The 27,396-nt window shown below is 40.5% G+C and overlaps 1 protein-coding gene across 1 annotated transcript in view; it reads left to right on the forward strand.

Annotated features, from left to right (window-relative positions):
* The window catches only part of LOC149305578 (lysosomal-associated transmembrane protein 4B-like), a 36,796-nt gene extending 16,507 nt beyond the window's left edge, over positions 1-20,289 (forward strand). Inside the window, exons 3-7 of the mRNA XM_089477434.1 lie at positions 957-1,030; positions 1,621-1,743; positions 14,706-14,804; positions 17,123-17,218; positions 20,215-20,289. Of these exons, the coding sequence (XP_089333560.1) occupies positions 957-1,030; positions 1,621-1,743; positions 14,706-14,804; positions 17,123-17,218; positions 20,215-20,289 (467 nt within the window). The remainder of the gene's footprint in view (positions 1-956; positions 1,031-1,620; positions 1,744-14,705; positions 14,805-17,122; positions 17,219-20,214) is intronic.
* The last annotated feature ends 7,107 nt before the right edge of the window (positions 20,290-27,396 follow it).

A 27,396-nucleotide genomic window follows, 5' to 3' on the forward strand; every position in this document is an offset into this window, starting at 1 on the left:
TGTCTCCGATATTTTGCTGATGCGTGCGGCAGGTAACAATCCAGCCATAGTCCTAAATTGTTGCTTAATCAGGGATATCGCGCATGATCTGCTTTCTAGGTTTAACTGTTTGGTCAGACATAGTGCCCATGCAGGTTTGAGTCCTGGCCGTAGGGCTCACATTATCCTCTTCGCAAATCAACAAATCCACATCGCTTTTAATTTCCAGCAATGTGAATGTTGTAGTATGGCACTTCTTGCCTAAGAAAGATCCTGGGGATCTCATGAACACTGATGATGTTCATTTAATGGTGTTGGGCATCTGGTACTCTTGCTTCCAATTAAAGTGTTAAAAAGGCTCTAGTGGTGTGGCGGAGGTTGGGTTGGGAAGTCAAACTTCCCAACTTTTATGAAGTTTACATGGGAATCTTTAACTTCTCAGGGGAAATATGCTTATATTAAAAGTTAATGGGTGGTGTCTACTTCTATCATGGAATTTACATGTCTATGGCTACTTATATTACACTGTGCACAATGTGCTGTATATTACAACCTCATTCCTCTTTACGCAATAAGAAGCCCTAACGTGAGCCAGTGCTGCACATGCTCATTGGTACGATGGAGATGTGTTTGGCCGAACACATCTCATCCAAGCTGAGAAACAGAAGGGGATTCCGATGAAAATGTTAAAAAAAAAAATAAAAGTTTAAAAGCTGACATAGCTATAATATGCATTAAACTGCATCAATTCTTGTTATGGTGATCCTTTAGTAAAGTCATGAAAACTCTATGTTCACTGTTGTTCTTATCCAGTCCTGCCTGATTTTGTTTTTCTTTGGGATATTTTTGGGTTGGTTATTTTATTTCGATGGAGAAAACAGAAATGGATAGAATGACTTGTCACACGCCATAGTCGTTTTTTTTTAAAATGTACTAAACATTGTTTCTGATCTTTTATCCTCGTTTCCTTTTTCTAGATCTGTGCATCGCTACTTCAATTTCTCTCCTAATGATCTTAATCTGTGCAATGGCAACATATGGAGCTTATAAGGTAAAGATAAGTTAAGGGGGTCCATTATTTCTGTTAACAGGTTATTTAATATGGTGATTGCAAGAAACATAGCTTAGCAGGATAAACTGTAAACTGTTGAATATAATGCCTGCTCAAAAAAAATGGTACATAAATTACCAATTCTCTAAGGGAATGCAAAGTTTTGAGCACGACTCTACTTTTATACAAAGTTCCTGGATTTGAGGGCCCCGCTAGCGAGTATAGCATTAGGCATACTATACTGTTGATGAGAACAGATGAGTGAGACTTGGTAGCAATTATTTCTGAAGACTTAAAGAAAGGCAAGCAATGTGACAAAACATTGGGAAGTGCAAGCAACGTGCTTTATTTTAATAAATACCTTGTATGCTTTATAAAACACGGGAAATTGTATATGTGCAAATTACACTAATTCACTTCAAAGCACATTCATTTGGGAAAAAGGCTTTACCTTTTTGTAAACTACTATTGTAACTGTTATTTCATTTTGTCTGCCACTTTGATATGTGAGCTTGTGAACCGAGGCATCTTGTAACATATATTTGCTGTTTTAATTAGTACATTTTACTTGATTTTTTTTCTCTTTGCAGCAACATGCAGCTTGGATCATCCCATTTTTCTGCTACCAAATATTCGATTTTGCCCTTAATTCCCTTGTGGCTATTAGTGTACTTGTTTACCCCAACACAATCCAGGACTACCTTCAGCAACTGGTAAGTCTAACCCATTGGACATGGTGGGCATATATTGAGCGCAAGACAAAGCTTTGGTTTTCACAGGATCAGGTGATGGCAAGATGGGTTACTTCTAAAAAAGCATTAAACACCCTAAATGTCTTTGAGGCTTAACAATATAGAAATGTTGATATGTTAAATGCGTATCACTAATGATGTGTGTTTCTGGAATAACTGTTCCAAAGAGTGGATGGAATTTTTCTTCATAGTCTGTAATTAAAATTCCTGTTAATTAACCCCTTAAGGACAATGGGTGGTCCATAAACCCATTGAAAACAATGCATTTTGAGCCTGTACATGTACGGGCTTTGTCATTAAGGGGTTAAGGAGGTACGCACTATGGAAGTAATTAACAGCCGTAGCCTAATATCAGATCAGGGCAGCTGACCGCTTTATTCTTAATTCATTATAAGACATATTTTATAGGACTGGCAACAGAAAACCATTGAATAATTTCCTATCACAGTGGATGAAAGCATTTATTACAGAGCCGCTGTCATTTTAGTTTAAATGACCAAATCAACTGATGTCAGTTTTGGCAACTCCTGTTATACAGAATAACAAGGATATAAGTCTATATGCAGCTTAACCTCTAAAACCATAGTGTGACATTGAGCAGAACACTTGAGGATGTCTTACATTAATCGTTACAGATTGTTTTTGTTCCAATTCAATAATGCCTAAGTAATATTACTGCCATTTTAATGTATTTCTTCAATTAAGTTGCTCGTGATTTTTGGCAGAATTTATACTTTAGCATTTTGTCACAAATATAGGGTCTTAAACTGAATATTTGAAGTTTCAATGAAAATAACCCTTCCATTAGATGTGTGTCTATATATTTATCTATCTATCTATCTATCTATCTATCTATCTATCTATCTATATATACACATACATAGCATGCAACAGTTAAATGCATATTACTGTATCAGGAGAGTGTATGTGATTCATAAATCCTGCGATAATTATATTATGTGATAATGGATTGTTACTATATTTTCATTTTGTCTGGTATTTGCACTGTATTTCTGATATATAGTGATATCTCATCCTTACTTTATTCTGAATGGGCCATATGTTAAAAATACACAATGTACGACTTCCAAAGCTTTTTGTGTCCCACAGATGAGCCTGTCTGTTCATGTAGCCATAGTTTAAAAGAATTGCCGTACTATCAAATCTCGGCTTATCTATGACTCATCTTGGCCAAGCAACCTTTTATAATTCCAATAGATATATTTTTGTATGGGAGTAATGAGATAGTTCTGGCAGGTTTTTTGTCATGAATGAGTATTGGCTCAGCGTAAAGTAGTAATAAAATATTCTACCGGGAATAATTTGCTTAGTTTGCTAAATTAAAAATGAAACAATGCAGAATTATGGGTCTGCTATTTTCATAGGGTAACTATAGGGCAGAATAATCTGTTTAACATTTTTCATCCCCTTAAATATTTATGTATCTATATCCATACCTGAGAACTCTCGGGGTTTGGCTCAGGGAACTCTGGGAGAAGTAACGCTTTTGCAGTTCTCTAGGTTAATACCTTAATCCCCTGACACGCCCCACTTCCTGCCCATTTTCCCTTTAATTGGAGGTGTAGTCCTGGCCGCATCCCACAGATATGTCTATATAAACTCACACAAATAAATACAGAACTGTGAACTCTCTGGGTTTGACCTGGAGTCTCCCAGTGCTGCTGTGCTTCCCTGAGCCCAGGGGAGGGCTGGCAGCCTAAGGCCTGGGGGGAAAGTCTAGTCAACTGGCTCATTGCACCATCAAAGCGGCTGCGAGCGACATTGAAAGCGGCCGTCGTGCGGCAGTCACTCCACCAGCGCCCAATGAAATTAAAGTGGCCGGCGTGCACGCACCGCACCGCCCAATGGCTGTGCCTCAGCTCTTCATCACACCCCTTTTAAGACGTGGAAAAAGGAGCTGAGGCACAGCCATTGGGTCTGACTGCCGCATGATGCAGGGGCGTACCTAGAGTATTTGGCACCTGTGGCAGATCCTGTATGTGGCACCCCCCCCACACACTTTAAAACTGCATAGTTTCTATGGTTAGGCAAACATTGACAGGGGTACAGCAAAATTGTTATCATTATATACTTAGGGATTATGCGGTACCACCGTCAATGTGTGCCTATACATTGAGCCAGACACTGACAACCCCTATCACTATATACTAAGCCAAACATTGATGTGGTGTAGGCCTACCACTTTAGTGACTGGCATAGTATATAGTAGGGATGCACCAAAATGAAAATTCTGGACTGAAACTGAAAATTCAGCATTCACTTGGCCAAAACTGAAAAAAAAAAAAAATAAACCTTTAAAATACTTTATTAAAAGTAACACCAAAATTAGGCAAAAAAATCAATAACAATATTAACATATATATATATATATATACACACACACACACACACACATATATATCACAACAATCACGATCCTATCATGCCCAGGTTCTAGCATGTGCTGGTTGACTTAGCATGGTAGGAGTGTGATTGCTGTTTGCAATTATATATATATATATATATATATATATATATATATATATATTTTAATACTGTCATTGAATTATTCTGTCCAATAAAAGTGTTAACACACCAAAGTTGGACCAAAAAATAATTTATAACAGCAATCACACTCCTATCATGCCTAGGCAGCCACTACATGCTGGAATCTGGGCATGAAAGGAATGTGATTATGGACTCCCTATGCCAAGCTATCCCCCAACACTTACACATCCATGCTATCTGAAACCCTCATTCACAAACATTCAGCATAACACCCATCACTCTCACACACTTACATTCAGCATAACACCCATCACTCTCACACACTTACTAATCACTCTCACACACTTACATTCAGCATAACACCCATCACTCTCACACACTTACTAATCACTCTCACACACTTACATTCAGCATAACACCCATCACTCTCACACACTTACTAATCACACACTTACTAATCCCTGAATCTTGTCCTACCTTTTCTTCTTTCACTCTCACTTTTCCTCCTCCTCCTCCTCTTCTTCTTCTTCTTCTTTCTGTCCTTCCGGTGTACTGAGCGCGGAAGACGGTGGGCATGGCTTCAGTGTTGTGCGCCGGGATTTGACATCAAGTCCCGGCGCACAGCCACAGTTGCTGCGCACATCGTTTCTGAAGGCGTGCCGGCATGGTGGCACCCCTCAGATGAGCGGCAGCCGGGGCGGACCGCCCCCCCCCCCCACGCCAGGTACGCTACTGGCATGACGGCCGCATTCAATCTTGCTCGCTGCCGCTTAGTTTTTAACTTTGCGGCTGCATTGAATGCTCGTCTGCCGGTCGTCCGGCAACCGGCCCGGATTTACGGCGGCCTGGGGGGCAATTGCCCCCCTGCCCCCTGGCCCAGCCTGAGCCTCCAAGTCAGGTATTTTTTCATGGTATTCTTTGGTTTCTATCCTAGTTCTCCTCACTTCTCCCGCCTTCTCCTCCCACTACAGGCTGTCTGGAGCTGGCCCTCCCCCAGTTACCACTAGTCTTGCCTTTATGCATGACTAGCCACACCCCTTCATTAAGCCACTCCCCTAGAATAAGGAGAGCTTAGGGAAGCTGTGTATGTGTGTGTGTGTGTGTGTGTATATAACTATATATATATATATACCGTATTTGCTCGATTATAAGACGAGGTTTTTTTCAGAGCAAATGCTCTGAAAAATACCCCTCGTCTTCTAATCGGGGTCGTCTTCTAATCAGACCTCAAATAGAGGTCTGATTAGGAGACTAAGATCCAGATCCCCCGCACCGCTGCAGGGGACCTGGATCCTCCTGTCTCACCCGACTCCCCCCCCATCATACACACACTTACCAGTGCTTCCTGCTGTGTTGCCGGGGCAGCGGGTTGACGTCTACGCGATCCGCGTAGACAACGTCCGCTGCAGCCGGAAGGAGGTGTGGCTAGCAGCGGGGGTTGTCTGCGTCCGTCGCATAGACCTTCCCCGACTGTCAGAGATCAGAGTTCCCCGCACCGGTGCGGGGAACTCTGATCTCTGACAGCCGGGGAAAGTATACGCGACGGACGCATACAAACCCCCGCTGCCAACTCCACCTCCTTCCGGCTGCAGCAGAAGGCGACGTCAACCCGCTGCCCCGGCTGGAAGCACCGGTAAGAGATGGGGGAGAGCGGGGGAAGGGGGGGGAGAGAGTGTGTGTGTGTGTGTGTGTGTGTGTGTGTGTGTGTTAGTTAGTTAAATGGGGGTATAGGGTGTGTGTGTGTGTGTTAAATGGGGGCATAGGGCATTTCTGGAGTGGCGTTAAGGGGGCATTTAATAGAGCACTCTGCCTCCTGAAATGCCTTATACCTCCCTATATGCCACTCTGCCCCATAATATGCCTTTTAACCCCCTAAATGGCAGAGTGGCATATAGTGGTATAAGGCATTTCTGGAGGCAGAGTGCTCTGTACAATGCCTTTTAACTCCCTTAATGCCACTCTGCCTCCTGAAATGCCTTATACCTCCCTATATGCCACTCTGCCCCATAATATGCATTTTAACCCCCTAAATGCCAGAATGGGATATAGGGGTATAAGGCATTTCTGGACGCAGAGTGGCACATAGGGGGTCAAAAGGCATACCATGGGGCACAGTGGCATATAGAGGGTTAAAAGGCATATCATGGGCCACAGTGCCATATTGGAGTGGCAAGCCTGGGGGCAGATGTGCGTAACTGGGGGACAGGTTGGAAAATACAAGAAATAAAAACAAAAAAAATCTTTTTCTCAATCATAGCTTTTATTAAAAAAAATAGTTTACATGAATTAACATTTACTGGTAAAACTTTTTTCCTTTGGGGTCGTCTTATATTCAGGCTTTTCCTTTGTTTCCTAAGTTAATATTCAGATTTTGGGGGGTCGTCTTATAATCAGGGTCGTCTTATAATCGAGCAAATACGGTATATCCCCAGGGAGATGTTCTGTGTGTATTTTACGCACAGATGATGTGCATGTTACTAATTAATTATTAACGTATCTATTAAATTAATGATCATTGGCCCCCATTTGGTAGAATTATTTAATCAGACACCCAACTATATACCTGCAAAATCTCTGACTTTGTGCAAGTGTACCTGGGAGAATTGATACTTTTTTTGAAGGCAAAGGACGGCCACACCAAATATCGATTTGATTAAGATTTTTCCTCTGTTCGCACATTTTGTTAAATTATAAAAATAAACTATTAACTATAAACTACTTTTGAAAGCATTTTTACTTTACAACATGTTTCAAACCTGCCTAAAACTTTTGCACAGTAAGTACTGTGTATAAATGATAGGAGGCAATTGAAACATCATGCGGTGATGAGTTCTAGAGCGGCCGCCAGGTTGTGTACAACGTAGTTTATGAGAAATGCCATTTTCTTTAATATTACGGTACTATATTACTCCGCAACATATACTATACAATTACAAGGGACCAGGGAAACCCCTTTCTGAAAACCACAGAATAGATCATATTCAATAAGTACAAAGATATCGACTTGGGGTAGTTTTCCGTACAACTGAATAGCGATATCTCTTGTATTAGCGCTCTGATATAATGCATATACCGTGTCACAGGCACTTATAACGGCATTCATCATTTTTTGCATGTCAACATTGAAAATATAATGTTTTCCATGTAGCCCACATGGGTGCCGGCTGACGTAGAACAGGGCTGTAATTCATTAGGTCTTTAACCACACAGTCCACCGACTCTAAGGCCCGAGCCACTTGCAGTTTTGTAATACTTTTTATTCCCCATGTTTAACTTTGCGGGTTTCAATCAAGCCAGGCAAGTCAGGTCAGCTCGAACATGTTTGGGAATTGTGCTGTCGATAAATGCCTCCCTTATGAAATCACAAAAGCTCCTTTGCTTCGTCTGTGCATTTGTGGGTTTCCTGGTAACAGGGATACGTGTCGTGTTGCGAGTCCCGCTATTGCCAAGCTGAGTTTGTGAAGGATACAGACTGGAGGAACTCAGCTATAAACTCCATAGCGTCCAATTACGCAGCTGTTACTTAAAGAAAGCCACTGGGAGCATCTTTAAAAACTGACATCATTTACTTATGCATTATGTGTAAAATTTGCTCTCAAGATTTACACGTTTTTAAATGACAAGTTTGTTCTTAAACTAGGCCAAAAAGTAGAACGTTTAGAACAGAGAAGATGAATGATAAATAAATACTTGTTTAAATTATCTATGAATTGTCATGTTGTCCCTTTTGTAAAAGCAGGGGGACATTCTGCAGATCTCCCTTGGGTTGCCACCCAGGATGGTTGCCACGCAGGAGATGTGTTGATATACTCCCCTCCAGTCGGCTCCAGCGCTGGCTCAGTGGACACTGTGGGCAGGGGTCGCCCTCTTGAGCACATGTGCGGAAAGCGTTACCATTGGTTTCAATAAAAGCACTTTCCTGTCACTGATTAGTTGCTTCAAACAGCCAATCAGTGGCAAGAATCATCAGACCACAAAGGAGTAGGAAGGCAGCAGCAGAGCTGCAGCTTCTTTTTCAGATAAGTGTTTTATTTGTAGTTATATACCGTATTTGCTCGATTATAAGACGACCCTGATTATAAGACGACCCCCCAAAATCTGAATATTAACTTAGGAAAAAAAGAAAAAGCCTGAATATAAGACGACCCTAAAGGAAAAAAGTTTTACCAGTAAATGTTAATTCATGTAAACTATTTTTTTAAATAAAAGCTATGATTGAGAAAAATATTTTTTTTGTTTTTATTTCCTTGTATTTTCCAACCTGTCCCCCAGTTACGCACATCTGCCCCCAGGCTTGCCACACCAATATGGCACTGTGGCCCATGATATGCCTTTTAACCCTCTATATGCCACTGTGCCCCATGGTATGCCTTTTGACACCCTATGTGCCACTCTGCCTCCAGAAATGCCTTATACCCCTATATCCCATTCTGGCATTTAGGGGGTTAAAATGCATATTATGGGGCAGAGTGGCATATAGGGAGGTATAAGGCATTCCAGGAGGCAGAGTGGCATTAAGGGAGTTAAAAGGCATTGTATAGAGCACTCTGCCTCCAGAAATGCCTTATACCCCTATATGCCACTCTGGCATTTAGGGGGTTAAAAGGCATATTATGGGGCAGAGTGGCATATAGGGAGGTATAAGGCATTTCAGGAGGCAGAGTGCTCTATTAAATGCCCCCTTAACGCCACTCTGCCTCCTGAAATGCCTTATACCTCCCTATATGCCACTCTGCCCCATAATGTGCCTTTTAACCCCCTAAGTACCAGAGTGGCATATAGGGGTATAAGGCATTCCAGAAATGCCCTATGCAACCATTTAACGCACACACACACACACACACACACACACACACACACACACACACACACACACACACACACACACACTTACCGGTGCTTCCAATTTCCTGCTGTATTGCCGAGGCAGCGGGTTGATGTCTCCTTCCGCTGCAGCCGGAAGGAGGTGGAGTTGGCAGCGGGGGTTTGTCTGCGTCCGTTGCGGATACCTTCCCCGGCTGTCAGAGATCAGAGTGCGGGGAACTCTGATCTCTGACAGTCGGGGAAGGTATCCGCGACGGACGCAGACAACCCCCGCTGCTAGCCACACCTCCTTCCGGCTGCAGCGGACCCCCGGCAGGAGCACCGGTAAGTGTGTGTGGGGGGGGAGACAGGAGGATCCAGGTCCCCTGCAGCGGTGTGGGGGATCTGGATCTTAGTCTCATAATCAGACCTCTATTTGAGGTCTGATTAGAAGACGACCCCGATTAGAAGACGAGGGGTATAAACCTCGTCTTATAATCGAGCAAATACGGTAATTTCTGTATGTTGAACAATACATATTAAAGTACTCACGGAGTGGGGCTATCGGTGTCAGTAAACTGTCCGTAAGAGAAATTTGCTTGCAAAGCAGTAAATGTGGCCAAATCTACAGGAACATTTTATAGGTTGCCCTGGAAAATACTCCATTGCTTAATATTGTGTAATGTTTTAGTATTTCTTTTATTTAGTCATTCCTTTTCAGCTTTATTTATATGTCGAGTTGAATAGCTGCAGTAGAGCTGTAGGCTTCCTCTGTGTCGTTATGTTTTTCTTTTTTTTATGTTTTTGAACTTTTGACTTTGTAAAATAAATATTATTCAACCATAAAAATGGCAAAGTGCCAGGTGATATGTAAGACGTCATTACCTGCCCTGTCAGTATAGCAGTGTAAATGGAAGCCATGTGTGCTGTGCTAACATATATATATAAATATATGACACATACATTTCTCTGTATATACGTAGAATGGTTTCCAAAACAAAAGGAGCGCTACAAAAAATTACTTTTTACCTCCATTTGGAGATGTTTACATTATTTACCTCTAAGGATGAAAATACAACTGCGCTATATGTTAAAGAAATGCATTACACATCATACCTCCTATTAGAGCCAGCAGGAATTAATCAAGGAATATTCTTTTTAGGATAGTGTTTAGGGTAAAATGTCACACATTAGCTACAAATGCGTAGTAATAACTAAACACAGCTATTTTGGCTATTATTTTCCTTCTCCTAGAGCAGCTTGTTCCTGGTAAGAGACAGTGGGGTCTATTCACTAAAGGAAGAGCTGGCAGAACTATTCATTATGAGGGGCTAACATAATACCTTGGAGAAACTTTTCCGCTTATACTATGCATTACACAGCCCTGGGGGATGGGACATCATAATGTATTAAAGCAATTGCATAACTAGAAACCACTGGGCCCCAGGGTGAAAATTGCCATGGGGCTCCCTAATTTCCCCAAGCAACATGTCCCACAGTGCCACCTTTCCCCAAAAAAGCTTGTGATGGTCACCTTTGCCTCAAGCAGCTTATCAGTGCCAGGCTAACTGCCTGTGCCATCTTTGCCCCAGCTTTTCAGTACCCCCAAATAGCTTATCTGTGCCATCCTTGCCTCTAAACAGCTGGTCTGTGCCATCATTGCCTTCAAACAGCTTGTCTGTGTCTTCTGTGCCTCTTGCCCCCTACATACACTCTGGCGCACATACGTAAACACACTTTCACAACATTAAATATGTTATTACACATACACTTACTCATGTTCACTAACATAAACACAGATACACACTCATTCAAACAAACACACCGCCTCTCACACAACTTATATATACACATTCATTCTCAAACACAACACATATACTTTTATGCTAACACACAAACACTTACACAGTCATGCTAACACACACTCTCATCTCACACCATTTACACATACATGTTCACACACACACATATATGCTAACACATAGACTCATTCTCGGACATACAAACGCTTTCAGATACACATTTGTGCTCACACATGTACACATACACATCTATGCTAACACACAAGCGCTTACACAGTTATGCTTGTACATACAAATGCTATCCCGTGCGCACACACACTTATACATAGACATGCATGTCCACATATACTTATACATAAACATTCATGCTCATATACACTTAAACATACACATTCATGCTTACAAACATTAATACCCTATGTCTCTTGCACCCTCAAACCACTCCTGCAGCTTTGAATCTGGTGTTCGCACACTCAAGCAATCTTGGTTTCACCGCTGGCTCACGTAAAATAAAGTAACAAAATTCAAAACTGTTGTGAAAGGGCCGTTCCAACCCAGAACGGCCTGGGCTCTTTCACCTATAAACAATGACTTCCACAAATGTGTGTTGTTTTTATAATAAATAAGGTCTTTTGTAATAGTGCAAGATACTATACTTTTCTATATACTAGTTATTTAGTGTACATTCCAAGAGGTGATTTAAATGTGGAGTCTCACCTTCTCTACTGAATTTAAAACATTTACTAAATGCTGAAATAGAAACGCTATTCCTGAACAGTGGTTTCCATTTCCAGATATCATTCTTTAATCAAGTAAAATTGTACTTCATTCAGATTTTGTTTCTTGCAAAACAGCCAATTGTTAGCAGAAAAGCACTACCGTTGAAATCAGTACACTCAGGGGGAGGTCTGGTTAGACCCCCTTAGTTTTCCACGAGAGCTGGCTAATGTATAAGTGACACTCGGCTACCACATAAATACTTAAAGAAACTTAACAAAGTACAGGAGAGAAGTTTATTTTAAAGGAGGATAAATGCTAGATCAAGAGGCCATAGCCTAAACTAGACTTGTGCATTCGTCTTCGGGCGAACATGAAAACGAACACGAAGAGTGCGTTTTCGTGTTCGTTCCGAAGACACCCCGAAGAGAAGACAGCGGCGGTAAAACGTAGGCGAAGATGAAGACACACACCACGAAGATCTTCGTGATCGTCTTCGTCTACCACTCTCCCCGGTCCCTTCCCCTTCTAACTTACCTTGGCATCGCGGCAGTTCACGGAAGTGGAAATCCGCAGGTTCGCCGTCACGGGTTACAGGGCAGTGTGAATGAGTCTATTGGTCGCCTACAGGGCTCACTCGCACGGCCTTTGTAACCCCTGACAGCGAACCTATGGATTTCTGCTCCCGTTAACCCCTTTGATGCTGCGTTAGATAACGGGAGCGGAAATCCATAGGTTAAAGGTCTGTGCAAGCGACCAATAGGCTCACTCGCACGGCCCCTGAACCCCTTAAGGTGCAACAAGTGCACCAGGAGCCTAAAAGTCTGTATGAGCGACCAACAGAGTCGCTCGTACAGACTTTAAAAAGTTAACCCCTAATGAAGCAACTTGTCCGGCAGATCCCACTGGTCTCCCTGTTCTATCATTTATTAACTGTGGGATCTGCCGGGTAAGTTGCAGCATTGGGTTTTCAAAGTCTGTACGAGCGACTCTGTTGGTCGCTCGTACAGACTTTTAAAACCGCAACGCTGCAACTTACCCGGCACATCCCACTGGTCTCCCTGTTCTATCAGTTAAATGTCCGTACGAACGACTTTATTGGTCGTTGGTACGGACATTTAACTGATAGAACAGGGAGACCAGTGGGATGTGCCGGGTTAGTTAGAGCACCAGGAGCCTAAAAGTCTGTACGAGCGACCAACAGAGTCGCTCGTACAGAGTTTTAAAACCCCAATGCTGCAACTTACCCGGCAGATCCCACTGGTCTCCCTGTTTTATCAGTTAATAAATGATAGAACAGGGAGACCAGTGGGATCTGCCGGACAAGTTACGGTACCAGGAGTTTAGCAGTCTGTACGAGCGACCCTATTGGTCGCCAGCAGGGGGCTCATCTGCCATCAACCAATGGCAGACGAGTCCCCTGCTGACGACCAATAGAGTTGCTAATAAGGACATTTAAACTCCTGGCGCCAGAGCTGCTGCGGTACGCGATAACCCCGTATTAACCCCTTAACCGGAAAAAACGAAGAAAAACCGAACACGAAGAATGTCCACGAATATTCGCCAGAAGAGAAGACAGGAACAGGCGAATATTCGCGGAATACGAAGATTTTTTTTTTTCCCGAAGACGAGCACGAAGACGAACACGAAGACGAACACGAAGAGCCCCCTGGTGCCCAAGTCTAGTCTAAACCTAGAGAGTCAGAGGTTTACAGTGTCATGTAAGGAAGTCTTACTTTACTGAGAATGTGGTAGATAAATGGAACAGCCTCACATCAGAAGCGACAGAGGGAATGTAAACATGTATGGGATAGGCATGACGCTATCCTGAATCTAAAATTTGACTCTTGCATTAGGAAAATGGGTAGACCAGATCTGCCGTTAGTTTCTAGATCCGTTGAAGTGCATATGCTAGCTGGAGTGTACATTTCAATTTATAATAGCAATGGGTTTATTTTGTGCGTGTGAAGGAACAGACGTGGCGGTTTTTGCATGCTTGGTCTTTGCAATTAATAATGAAGTCCCCAATCCTCGCGGTGTATTGAAGAGTGTTTATAACCCAGTCCTCGCGGTGTATTGAAGAGTGTTTATAACCTATTAGCCCCTTGCCCTTCCAAAAGCACAGTCAGGTTTACAGTCACTTTTGTTAAGATAGTTTACCAGCCATTCTGAGCATGGAGAGAGGTAGGGGGCATTGGCATAACCCCTTCGGTGCTAGATGGCAGCTGCCCCGCACTTCTACAGCAGCAAATCAGAGAGAAGTGCGGTAACATAGGTAGCCTGAGCATGAAGGCAGGTGAGGGGCATTAGTAGAGGCTCCAGGGGTTAGGGTGACCACTTGTCCTGGATTGTCCGGGACAGTCCCACAATGGGACTTTAAATTGAAGATCCTGGGCAGCCTTAATCTGGGACAATGCATTGTCTCAAAATGAGAATTCTAAGTAAAGGAGGTCTCAGCCAATCAGGATATATATATAATATAAAATGTATGTGACAGTGTGTATATGTGAATCAGTGTGTATGTGAGATACATATAAAAGGCATTTTATATAATATATATATATATATGTGTGTGTGTAAAGATGTTATGTATCGGTGTGTATGTGATATTTTGAAGACGCTACAGAAAAAACTAACATTATTTTAAAACATGAATACATTTATATATATATATATATATATATATATATATATATATATATATTATATTCAACGGTTGGGCGTCCAGGAGAAGTTCGGTCTTCCCAAGAGGTCCATTTACACAACGGATGGCTAAGCATAGCTGGCATAGCCTCCATGACATGCCGTACTTAGTTCCGTGCATCCTTAAGAGGCCATATCACGGCATTGAGCAGTAAACATATAACTGTAAATAACATACTTTTTTTATTGAGGCTTTTTCGAATGTGTGTCTCCTCTGTGCAACACGGCAGAATATGTTGACACATAATCAATAATAGTAATTCTGCAAGACTTTAGTGCTTTCAGCATTAGTGCAAAATGTATTTGCAGCTGGAAACACGTGCAATTAATCATCTCTGTTTTCTGATATAAACCATTGCAACAATACGGTTATTTATCTTTACCTTTCAGCCATCCAATTTTCCTTACAAAGAAGAGATATTGTCTGTGAATCCCACATGTCTTGTTGTGATTATTCTATTCTTCATCAGTGTCATCCTGGCTTTTAAGGTAAGGAGTTTAATATCTATGATTTAGCCTTTTCAGGTGAAACGCGTAAGATGTATGCCTTCCGTTTGATTTCATGATGCACTTTAATAGCTCACTTAATAGCATCCATTTTTGAATATTTTTTTCCTTTATAGGACAAAAGCATTTTCCCTCATTTTTGAAATTTTTTTAAATAAAATAATGGATTATTTTATTGGCCTGTAAATTTATAGATTCTGTTTGAAATATATCTTAGAATAAATGCATCCAATTTAATATTTCATGAAAAGTTACAGCAATGGTTATTGTCAAGGAACCCTTGAGCCAACCTTGTCTTGTTAGGATGAACAATTGTAAGCTATAAGAGAAAAAAAAAAAAGAAACAAATATTTCAATGTGTTTGAAAACTTAAAAAATAGCATATACATTTAAAAGTATTGTATTACTATTGGAATGGCTAAATAAAAATAAACATACAATAAACTGTTTTCAGCTGTTTTCTTCTATAGAGTTTTGGGTAAAACTCCAAATTTATACATCTGGTCAGACAAGTTAAAAAGCTACTAAAAAAGTTTTATGGCACTATTTGTTTCTTGACTGTACTTTATTAAAAGGATAACTGTCTTACTAATTTGAGAAGTTTATGGTTAATAAAAGGTCCTTATGAATAAATAATAGACACATGGTAAAGTGTTCCTGTGCTGATTTAGAGTCAAATTGAAACCATCATAAGTTTCCCCATCCTAAAGTATCTACTTCATATAAACATAATATCTAGAGATATCAAATACTTTAATGCAGACTCATCATTAATGTGTACGAGAAGAATATATTGCACAGGAATATAAAACATCACATTTTAGTCCCAATCCAGCAATATATTTTGAGCAGACCTACATTAGTAACTGGATGCGTATGTCTTAACATCTGCTGCCCAACAATTAGAACAATTCATATAGCCAAGAGAAATTTTAAATTTGGTTGAAGTTGAGACTTTTTATTGCTGTTCCATCTGTAGAAAAGACCTCTAGGGTCCCAAAAGCATATGTAACATTACTTCTTTTTTCTACATTGGCCCAAAAAAAAGAAAGCGAAAAAAGTCAAAACAGGGCAATTCTTAATCATCTTTATTAAAAAACATAACTTTTTAGTAATTGTCTTTAAATTACTGATGGGAAACCACAGCAAAGAAAGGGTAAAATAAATAGGAAATCCAAATAGAATGTATCTAAAGGAGCAGGGCCGGCCTTTGGGCTGTGCAACCGTACAGGGCACCACACTCCAGGGGGCGCCACCACGGGGTCCGCCGCCGCCGAAGGATGTTAAATAAAGTTAAAACAAAGAAAAAAAAAAATGTTTTCATTTATGTCCCGGGCAGGGGCGCCAAGCGGTCGCTTGTGAAGTTTTCAGCAACCACTCGGCGCCCCTCACTCTCCGTGACTCCATCGCGGTGCCGCGTTTTATGCTGAGCGCCAGAATATTCCGGCGCTCAGATGTGAAGCGCGCACCACGGGAAGACGGACGCCTCCCGCTCCCGCGGCAGGACTCAACAAGGTAAGTAAGGGGAAGGGGCAGAGGAGGGGGGGGTCAGTAAGAAGAGGGGGGGTCAGTGAGAAGGGGCAGAGGTGGTAGATAGTGAGAAAGGGGAGTTTTGTTACAAGTTTTTATTGGGATGGGGGGGCGGCGCAAGAGGAGTAGTCCGCACAGGGCGCCAGAACACCTAAGGCCGGCTCTGTAAAGGAGTAAGAGTAGATTTCCATTCCAGGGTTTGATCGTACACCTAAAAACATTAACTGCTCAAAAAATTAACATAAATGTTCACTTTTCCCTAATAATGTTCCAACTTGAGTTCCTTCGTATTTAAGCAAATTGTAGTTATTATTTTAAGGCTGAAGATCAGACCTTTTTTATGGTTTTCCATCAGTAATTATTAATAGAATGTAATGTGGAACATTATGAGTTGCCCTGTTCTTGAGTTTTAACCTTAGGAATCAGAGCCTAATGGGTCTTCAATCAAAGGAAAGGTTGCAATGGCAACTTATACACATTTTTTCTTTGTATACTCTGCGTAAATGAAAAGCTAGTGATCATGTGTTTAACTTTTGTCACGCATTCTATGGTGGAAACGTCACAGAATATTTCAGCATAATTTTAATATATATATATATTGTGTTATTCCAAAATGTACCTCCTATAATAATAGGTGATGTGTAATTAATTGTAATCACAGAAAATGGAAGTGCAAATATCACATCCCAGTCTTTAAGAGGATGGTAGATTTTGTAAGAATATTGTATATAACAATCAATTTTTATTCCGCTGTGTGTTCTGTTCTCCAGGCTTACCTGATTAGCTGTGTATGGAACTGCTATCGTTACATCAACAACAGGAATTCCTCCGATGTCTTGGTCTATGTAACCACTAATGATACAACTGTAAGCATTTATGATTTTACTAATTCAGTGTTAAAAATGTTGGAACTTTTTTAACTGCCAAGTTCTAGCATGAGGTTCCTGCCGAGGTTCATTCACAAAACTTTTTGTAACTACACAAAATGGGAAGGACAAATCTAAACTGTATAGTTATAGAGAAGGCTTTATTTCCCACAAGGCAAGCTATAGTTACCTAGACTACCAGTTTACCATTATTTATTTATAAATATATTACCCCATGTTCTACAACACCACGCCAATCTAAATACAGATCCCGTCCCCTGAAAAATATCTCTTTTTTTCACAATTTTCACTTTTAATTATCCTTTTTTTCGTAAAGTCTGGCATTTAGGTTTTTGTGATGTGTGACGTGGTTCAGCTCCAGTTTTAAGTCTCTGGTGAAAAGTAGATAAAGATGCGATTTGCCATTACACTAAAAGCGACTTGCGACTTTGTGTCATAAGGAAAGTTGCTCTATACAAGAGGGCTCTGATCACAAAGACTTGCATGGAAATTTCCTGAAATAGACTGGATGAAGGGATTTGTTTCCAATGTGTTGATCTGTCCCCAATATGTTAGAACGTGTCACCCAAGTGCGAAATACCGCTGATATCTGAAGCAATTATCACCAGCTGCTTAATGTTTGCAGGAGTTCTCTCACACTCCATGATTATGTGTTTTCCAGTATGTCACCGTCAGGATAACTTCAGTACACCGCTATGACTCCAAACTATGACCCTTTGGTGTGCTGCAGTACCGTATATACTAGCTGAGATCATTTCACAAACAGTGCATGCAAAACAGGCATACAAACCATAAAGGATTATTATTATTATTATTATTATTATTATTATTATTAACTTTTATCCAACCGGAAACGCCACTTGATTGTGCTGGGGAAAGGATTAGAATTCTCTTCTGGTGACAAATGGTTGAAACCTTGGCAAATGATTGTCTCAAAAGTAATTGATGGGTTTTTTTTCTAAATTTAATATCTGACTTGGGAAAAACCAACATATACTCGCATGCAATATTACTACTGTCCTTCATAAATGATAAATAATGTGAAGCAGTGAGTTATAGATGCAAGGGCATTCAAACAGTGTAATTAACGCAGCTCCTAGAAATGTAGGAACACAGACATCTGGCAATAATGTAGAAACTGAATATCTGCTCGCTGACATCACAGTGCATATGATGACACGTTATGTGAACTTCATGTAAATATCATGACGTAACTGGCCATGTAAACTATAGACGGAATTGCGGTTTCTTCCACGAAAGATTCAGCAGGGAATTTCCTGCCATTCTTAGAATATTCGTGTTTGTATTTACTCACTTTAATTCCTAACAATTTCAATAAATAAATAAATATATATATATATATATATATACTAAAAAATACAGAGAGAAAACTAGGACTGCCTGCAAGTAAAACAGTAAAGCATTTAAGCAGATAAAAGAGAGACCAAACACAAAATAGAGAAAGTGATGGCAACAAATTGCCAATTACTAAGGGAGAACCAAAAATATTATCCCGTAAAAGCTACCACATTCCCTCTCATCACAATAGATACTCGCTGCATTAAGGTAAGAACACGTATATACCGGGCTACTATTCAGCTAGATTGGAACTAGTCACACTCAGACATACTGTTTTATATTAGTTATATAAAGAGGCATCACCTAAAGAAACAGTAAAAAATAAACTGAATAGTCCAAGTCAATCTTAGATAGTGAAATTTGGCAGTTTACCGACACCACACTTTCTTGCCTCATTAGAGGTTTCTTGTGAAAGCAAAACTAGAGTTACACATTATCCTCGCCGAGTTACGTCTCGTTTCCGAACTCGCATTCCAGCTACCGGTGCTGATATGTACCTTCCAAGTGCGTTCAAGGACATAATGTGCTTTTTAGAGGGTAAAAAAAAAACACATTAGCAGCTGCAGACAATACCACACAGTGAACCTCCCCTCCTACAGAGGGTTCAGAGACGTGAAATCACTTAAAATGCTGCCTTTCTGTAACTGAGAAATGAAGCCTCTTTTATATTTTTTAAGTAAGCATAAGCTGTGCGATAACCAGAAAAACACTGGGTACTGGCTTTTGTTAATCGCTTTTTAAAAGGTTGTAAGTCAACAAAGTAAAAAACAAAGTATAAACAACTAAAATATCATTTTAGTCTTTTTTTTCCTTAAAATAATAATTACATTTAATTTTTTTCTTAATTGGTTCCTTAATTAAGTTAACTTAACCTTGAGAGCCTTGGGTGAGGACACAGTCTTCCCTTGGGGGGCATATGGATTTTCATAACTTTGTTTTAGTTATTTTTGGGTTACATTATATCTAGTGAAACTTTTATTTGTCTCAGGACAATTAAAGCGAATTTACACCAAGTTCACCTTAAATCCATTTTTTTCCCTTGAAGTAAATGAGCATACAGCTGAGTAGGCAGTCTAGATCTTCCAAAATAGATAACCATGCCGATTTGGTGAAGATGGTACATTGCAAGTAGGTCTTCAGGCATGTTGAGTCAAAAAAGAGTTCCCAAAGTATGGAGCACAGGAGCATCTGAGATTGTTTGAACTATACACTTTTCAATTTCCACAATCCTAGAGCAAATTATTCAAAACAGTATCATGGTTTAGTGGATACCTTATACAAAAGTATACTTTTTGCAAGGCTACGGGATGATGAGGCCAAGAGCAAATGGTGTTTATAAGAGATGTATAAAGAATACATAAGCCAAATGTATTCACTGTCAACTTGTTAATTAAAAATGTGGGCAGAGAGGGATTGCAAGCTTTGTCCCAAACCATCTGTTCCCCTCTCCTTGCCAGGATAATCTTAATAGAACAAGTTTCCCTGCTTCTTTGAGTAACAGTCTCTGCATTCATAGACTCCCAATGAACTATATATATATATATGTATATATATATATGTTTTGTATTTAAGATGTTGTGTTTATTACCCCATACCTTGTTTCTTTATATCCTTAGGTCCTGTTACCCCACTATGACGACAGTGCTGGTGCAGCAGCTAAAGAGGCTCCTCCACCTTATATTTCAGCCTAAGATAGAAGCTGACATTCAACCATACATGAACCTTCAAACAGCAGCTTTGTATATAGGCGAGGCACTGGGGCAATACTCCATTTCATCCACAGGTTATTCCTTATTGAAGAAGCAGCACTACCAAATATCTTGTCAATAAATAGATAGCAGGTTAGTTGCAAACAGCTCTAATGAGCGTTCTGGCTACTTGATCGCGCATAACTCTTAATTATATCTGTCATTGGTACTGGGTGGTCGGTGGCCCTTAGGCTGATGTTGGGCTATGTTTGTAGTCCAAGAGCAGTCTGTTTGAGGCTGCCCATCCGTGGTGTACGGTGTAAGATCGGGTGTGCCATGAACCTTAGAGGTCTAATGCAACTCACCCAAGTGTATATTCCGTGGCTTCAAAGCGCATAATGTAATGAACCATTATTGCATTTTCTAAGTGTTTTGGGACCTCTGTTTCCTGTATCTTTCCTCAAATCACAGCTTTTGTGACAAAAAATGCAATAGTGGTTTTGTGAGCATATTGTATATATATATATATATATATCAGAAACACCTAAAGTATGATTACAATTGCCGCAGTTTGGAATAATGTTGAGTTTTACCAAGTCATACTGTCTATAACGGGGTTAAAGCACTATATGCTACTGTTAAATGATGGTAAGTTATCAGACTGAATGAATTAACAGAGAAGTATATATATTAAATATATTATTGTAATAAATGTGTGGTTTTCCCATACACTTGTGGTATCTGTAGTTTGATTAGTGTTCGGCTGCAGGAAATGTAACTTGTGGAAAAAAAAAAATGAACAATGTATTTGAGAAAATATGTGAATTACAGTATGGTTGTTATTAAATGCTGCACAGGTTCGTGTTACATGTGTCGGATTAAGATAAAATGCATGGGTTTTGCTGTCTCCGGACCCCTTCTATGTTATTCTTAAATCCCCAGCTGAAAACCAAGCAGTCAGTTATGATGCTTTCATAAAATTGTTCAGAATTTCAGCTTTTTGTTTGTTAGATGAGGCTATAATCTACTTCCTCTTGGTACTTGTAGGGTAACCAGAGTTTGAAAGGCCTGGTAGGATCCAGTATCTTTCAAATAGACTTTTCCTCTTCATTAAACAGGGCTTTCTAGAAGTGCAGAATTGACACTGTAAAATGCATAGGTAATGTGATTACATTAGATTAGATTACATTTAGATTTCCTAAAATTGATATAGCTATGCATTATACAGGGTTAGCCAAGCCTTTCTTACAGGAGAAGCTCACGGGGTTCTGCTATATCAAGAAGTTGAAATGTTCAACTCTCCTGAATATTCCATATTCAATGTCAGAATTATCAGTAATAAATCTACATACCGGATCCTGGCTCAAGGGCCAAAAACCGATATGGAAGGCAAATTTCCTCTGCACGAGGGAACCAACAACCCTACACGTACGTATTTGCCCTTCGTGAATGAGGTCCCGTTGGTATCCCTCTAGACACAATAGTGGCCCCACTTATGATCGTAGTTTCTCTAATGACGGTAGGGAGCAGTAGTATATTTGCTTAGGGGTGCCTGGGATGTAAATCCAGCTCGGTATTTAAACAGTGGATCATACAAATGATTTTTTTGAGAACCACATGATATACTCGCATGATCACAGCTGGCAGGGCCACATTTGGAATCAGCAACGTTGAAACATATACACTAATATATGTATGTAATTATCTTTCACGGAAATCATCATAGGTCACATATCTATGTCCATTCAAACGTGTAAAATAATTAATATATCCTGATACAATAATCTATTACTATATCCTAACACAATAATCTGATATATTCCTGGATGCAGTGACTATACTGTTAGAAATAATACCTTGCATGAATCTCATTACTTACTCTGCCTATAACTAAATATAAATATATATATATATATATATATATGTACTGGTTCCAGCAAATGTACTAACTGTAGATCATTAGTAATAAAGGGATATATTTTAGGAACAAATACAAATACAAATAGTATCACCATAAAAATGTTACTGTTAGTTATTCCACATTTAATACTTTATCCCAGAAACTAATTCTAATTTTGCAATCTATTTTTGTTGCCCCAATTGTTATGAGTTAAAGGAATTGCCTTAGTTTAACACTGGAATTGAACTGATTTCATCATCCAAGCTAGCCCCCTTCCTGTTACATATATGAACTTTATTCTAAAATATCTATATGGATTGTGGGCACATGTAAACATGCATTTTAATTCGTAAGGATTCAGAGAGGGGGGTGCAAGACTTTCTAATGTCACGTTCATCCCTCTAGCACTGAACGAAACTATGACCTCACTGATCTTGCCATACTTAATGTAATATGTCACAGAGAGTTTATCGGTATCCCATACTAAATTTGCATTCCATGCAATGTACATTGCAGAGACATCTCAGACATTGACCTTAGAATTGTCTCACCAGCTCAGTGACCCGGTCTTCTGATGAAAAGCCAAATAAACCAGTCTCTCTTTCTCGTGTTCACTGACCTAGGTCTTGCACTTAAGCATTTACAAAGCCCCTGACCTGCACATGTCCTGTAAAGGACACCACGGCCAACGGTAGGACTTTCACAGCTGCCCATGACATATTATCTTAAGTACACTGGATCTCAGGGTAAATTTGTTTGTCTTTAATTATTTTCAAGAGGATGGATTATTTCATGTTTGTACTCTATAAATTCTATTTATTCAGTATCTTAGTTATAATAAGCTTACTGGCACACTGCATACTGTAGTAATCTCTGTATTAAATATACGTCTTCATTGTCGGATGAAAATCTTGTTTTTTGAAAGTGTTCCTTTAAATATATTCAGTAAAGCCATTTAACATACTTACTTTTGAAGTGATCGTTTATTCATTTCTAAGTCTAACAGAACTAACCATCTATAGTTTGTAAAGAAAACCCTAAGCGTTTAGGAAGTATGCTTAAATCTAAGAAGAGGTTTCACATCTGCAACACGTATGATGACAAAATGTATTTAGACATCAAGACCACACAAATATGGTGTAGAGGTAAGTAAAGCTACAGTCAGGGCCGGTCTTACCACCAGGCACCCAAGATAAGAGCTTGGCACGTTTTTCGAGATATGATGTATTCTTCCAAAGGAGATTGGTCTGAAATGGTAGCAGCCAGGGGTGGGGTGGGCCGGGGGGCAGGGGGGCAATTGCCCCCCAGGCCACCCGAAATCTAATCTAAACGGCCGCTGGGTGCTGATGCCGGCGGCCGGCGCTACTATAATACTTTTTTTTTTTTTTTTTTACTTACTATGGCTTGCCATATTACATTTTAAAAAAGGTATTAAAGCAGCCAGCAGCATCAGCACCCAGCGGCCGTGTGCGACGGCCGCCTAGTGATTGGAGCAATGCCAGCGTGAGGGTTGAAAGCTCCGCCCCCTCGCACGGAGCTTTCACCCCTCACGCTGCTCCCGTCACTATGCGGCCCGGATTGGCTTGCCATAATAAATTTAAAGAAAAAAGTATTAAAGAAGCTCCGCCCGGCGGCATCAGCAGCACGATTCGTCCGCATAGTGACGGGAGCAGCGTGAGGGGTGAAAGCTCCGCCCCCTCGCACTCAGACTGCTGGAGCACCGGATGTCAGTGACACGACGTAGAAAACGGCAGTCTGCAGCTACGAGGAGACGGAGGTCTACACGAAGAAGTGGAAGATGTACAAGGTTATTAAACCAATCTATATTTGTACAAATGATATATTATTTTTTTGTATTCGTTAAGAAAAAAAAAAAGGTAGTGTCACCTCCGTCCCCAATCAGCCCCTCCCAGTGTCACCTCTGTCCCCTTTCAGCTCCCCATGTCATTGCTGTCCCCATCAGCCCCAACCAGTGTCACCCCTGTCCCCAATCAGCCCCCCCATGTCATTACTGTGCCTATTCAGCTCTCCAGTGTCACCTCTGTCCCCAATCAGCCCCTCACAGTGTGACCTCTGTCCCCTTTCAGCCCCCCCCATGTCATTGCTGTCCCTATTCAGCTCTCTAGTATCACCTCTGTTCCCAATCAGCCCCTCCCAGTGTCACCTTTGTCTGCATTCAGCACCCCCATGTCATTGCTGTCCACATTCAGCTCCCCAGTGTTACCTGTGTCCCCAATCATACCCTCCCGGTGTCACCTCTGTCCACAATCAGCCCCTCCCAGTGCCCACAATTCAGCTCCCCACTGTCACCTCTGTCCCCATTCAGCCCCCCATGTCATTACTGTCCCCATTCAGCTCTCCAGTGTCACCTCTGTACCCATTCAGCCCCCCATGTCATTGCTGTCCCCATTCAGCTCACCAGTGTCACCTCCGTCCCCAATCAGCCCCTCCCAGTGTCACCTCTGTCCCCATTCAGCCCCCCATGTCATTACTGTCCCCATTCAGCTCTCCAGTGTCACCTGTGTCCCCAATCAGCTCTTCCAGGGAATTAATATTTGAGAGTGTATGGGCCCACTTGATCCTGGTAGGGTACTCATATTAGCCTTAAAAACACTTTCCCTGCTGCTGTGTACCATACGTCCCATAATTCTCAGCCAGTATCATGGGGGACATTTACCTGGCTGAGCATCAGGGGGACATTAGGTTTTGCGGTTTTTTTTACCATCCTTTGTTGCTATTAAAATTACTTATGTTAAACCACATTTGAATCATATTTGTAGTTTTATAATCAATATGCGTTAGAAAATTAGGAAAAGATGGGCTGATTCGGTGGCACAATGGGCCACTTGACTTGAATTGCCCCCCAGGCCTTAGGCTGCCAGTCCTCCCCTGGTAGCAGCCCCTGGGCTGTTTTACTAGGGTCAGATCACCCTACTTGGACCAAAATCCTTGTGTCACCCTTTCCTCCTCTGATACCTATTTTTTGTAAAACCATTGGTCTGTTTGACATTCTCCTTTTGCTTTTTTCCTCTCATTCTACTTAATACCTGGTAACATTTTATCAAACTGCAATGGCTACGTAACCCTGGCTAACCCTTAAGGAAGAAGAATAGTTGCCAAGATAAAGACCTCCATTACCTCCTCTATCAGGGAAAGAATGGCAATGTTCAGTTTCTGGATGTATTATTGCTGGCACAGGAGTACATAAGTGACTTTTTTGTGAATTCTGTCCGTAAAGCATGTTCCATTTTGCTTCCATATTTTGTAACCAAACCTGTAATAAATCAGTGGATCTATAAATGTAATTCAGACAGCATTCCAGACCTATTTCATTAAGTGCATACCATTTACAGTAACAGGCTTTTTTATTGTGTCATTGAAAAAGAAGTGGAAACATTTTCTGAAATGATTCAGATACATTTTCTCACTTAAATATTGACCATGGGACCGTGTGTCATTGACACCAAGGCAAGGTTCGGTACTCTTCAAAACTGCTTTAGCAATATTTCTCTACACGATGAAAAAGAAAGCAATTCCTTTTGAAGCTACATGATCTTTACATGAACCTTTACAAGTAACAATTACATAAAAAGATCTACAGCCATTGTCTTAACTCTGAATACAAGAATGAGGATCTTGCATATCCTGAATTGAGTCAATGAAACTGGTAAATCGAAATCTGCACCCTGTTGATAATAAATGTATTGTTAAATGACTTGACAGCATGAAAATATGGCAGCATCTTGTTGAACTTTCACAGTACTGTGTAGGAAAAAATCTGCATTTTCCAAGGAAATTCTCATGAATAACTCACAGCTCAATGGAATCACTTGTAATATGGCATCAATATACCGATTGTAGACAAAGGAGGCCATATTATGGAAAATCCACCCTGCAATGATGTCTTGGGTAAGCTGGTGTCAGCTTTCATAGATATATGACATGCCATCCCAATGAGAAATCAGTAGATAGTTGACAGGCATGGGTGCTGAAATGAATAATTTTAATGCATTGCTAAATGTAATGGAACTGGGAGGACAACAATAATGTCAATCACTGCGTGAAGGAGTCTTGTGTCCCTGCAATTAAATTAGAGAGGATAGGGGGAAGTTAAAACATAAGCTTAAAATAAGAAATGTAAATCAAAGTTGAGAAGTTTAGTCTGTGGGTGTCCAGGTTGATACAATTGTTGTTCAAGTATAGTGTTTAAAAATATTGTGCAAAACTCATCAAGACTAAAAGTTGCAGTAACAAGACTGCATAATCAAAAAATGCTCATGTGGATTTGCCGCTCCTATTATTTTCAGGGAAGTTTCTTAAATTTAGAGCAATTAGCTCACTTGGTTTGTCCAAGTCTCTACTTTTGAATTTGAGGACCATCCCTTGTTAAGTATTTGGGGAATTCATTAATGTGGAAAAGAAACGCAGGTGCTAATGTAATTCTGTTTGTATCTCAGAGTGTTTTAATAGTGCGAGTCCTGGAAAAAATGACTCGTAAAGGGACAGTGTAAAGTGTGATTCATTTACTCTCAGCGTAAGAGTTGCTGAACCAGTCTAATATTTATTATAAGTATATATGGAAACACTGCATGTTAGTTAGCTGAACAACATAGTTTAGATTTAGTACAATGACAAACTATATAAAGAATTGCAAAGGACACACAGAGACAGAGAAAGTATTGTATTCGCCATACCGCAGGAGAATGTGTAATTACATTGATTTTTCATCAGAAATCACAAATGGAGACAAGATATCATGGTTGTATTCCTCGCCTAGGCCATCATGTATATGCCTAGGTTTCCGGTCAGCCCGACACACAAGGGACCCCTATCTTTTTTGTTGACCCCTACAGTGACCTGTAAACCCAACCTGACTGCTGGCTTCAGTTCAGGAGGTTGATGGCCCCCATGGAACTCTGCAATTCTTGTGATTTAACTTGTTTAGTGGCCTGGATTGCCAACTCTCTTATTTGGTTTATTGCTTTTCATATAAACTCTGCACGCCTTTTGATCTTGGACAGTTCATTTTTTTATTGTATATCTGCACCTGGCCTTACAAGATTGTACCTGAATGACATAGCACTGCTACATCTCAAGCATGGTGAGTTTCTTCAGAAATGCATTCCAGAAATTCACTGCTGGAAAATTAAAAAGAAAGAAAAACATTTATTTTCTGAAGGTAAATAATCATGTAAGTGACAGATGGACTT

This window comes from Sceloporus occidentalis, unplaced genomic scaffold (assembly GCF_023333645.1).
Source record: "Sceloporus occidentalis isolate IW3139 unplaced genomic scaffold, rSceOcc1.0.p SCAF_11, whole genome shotgun sequence".
Taxonomy (NCBI): Eukaryota; Metazoa; Chordata; class Lepidosauria; order Squamata; family Phrynosomatidae; genus Sceloporus; species Sceloporus occidentalis.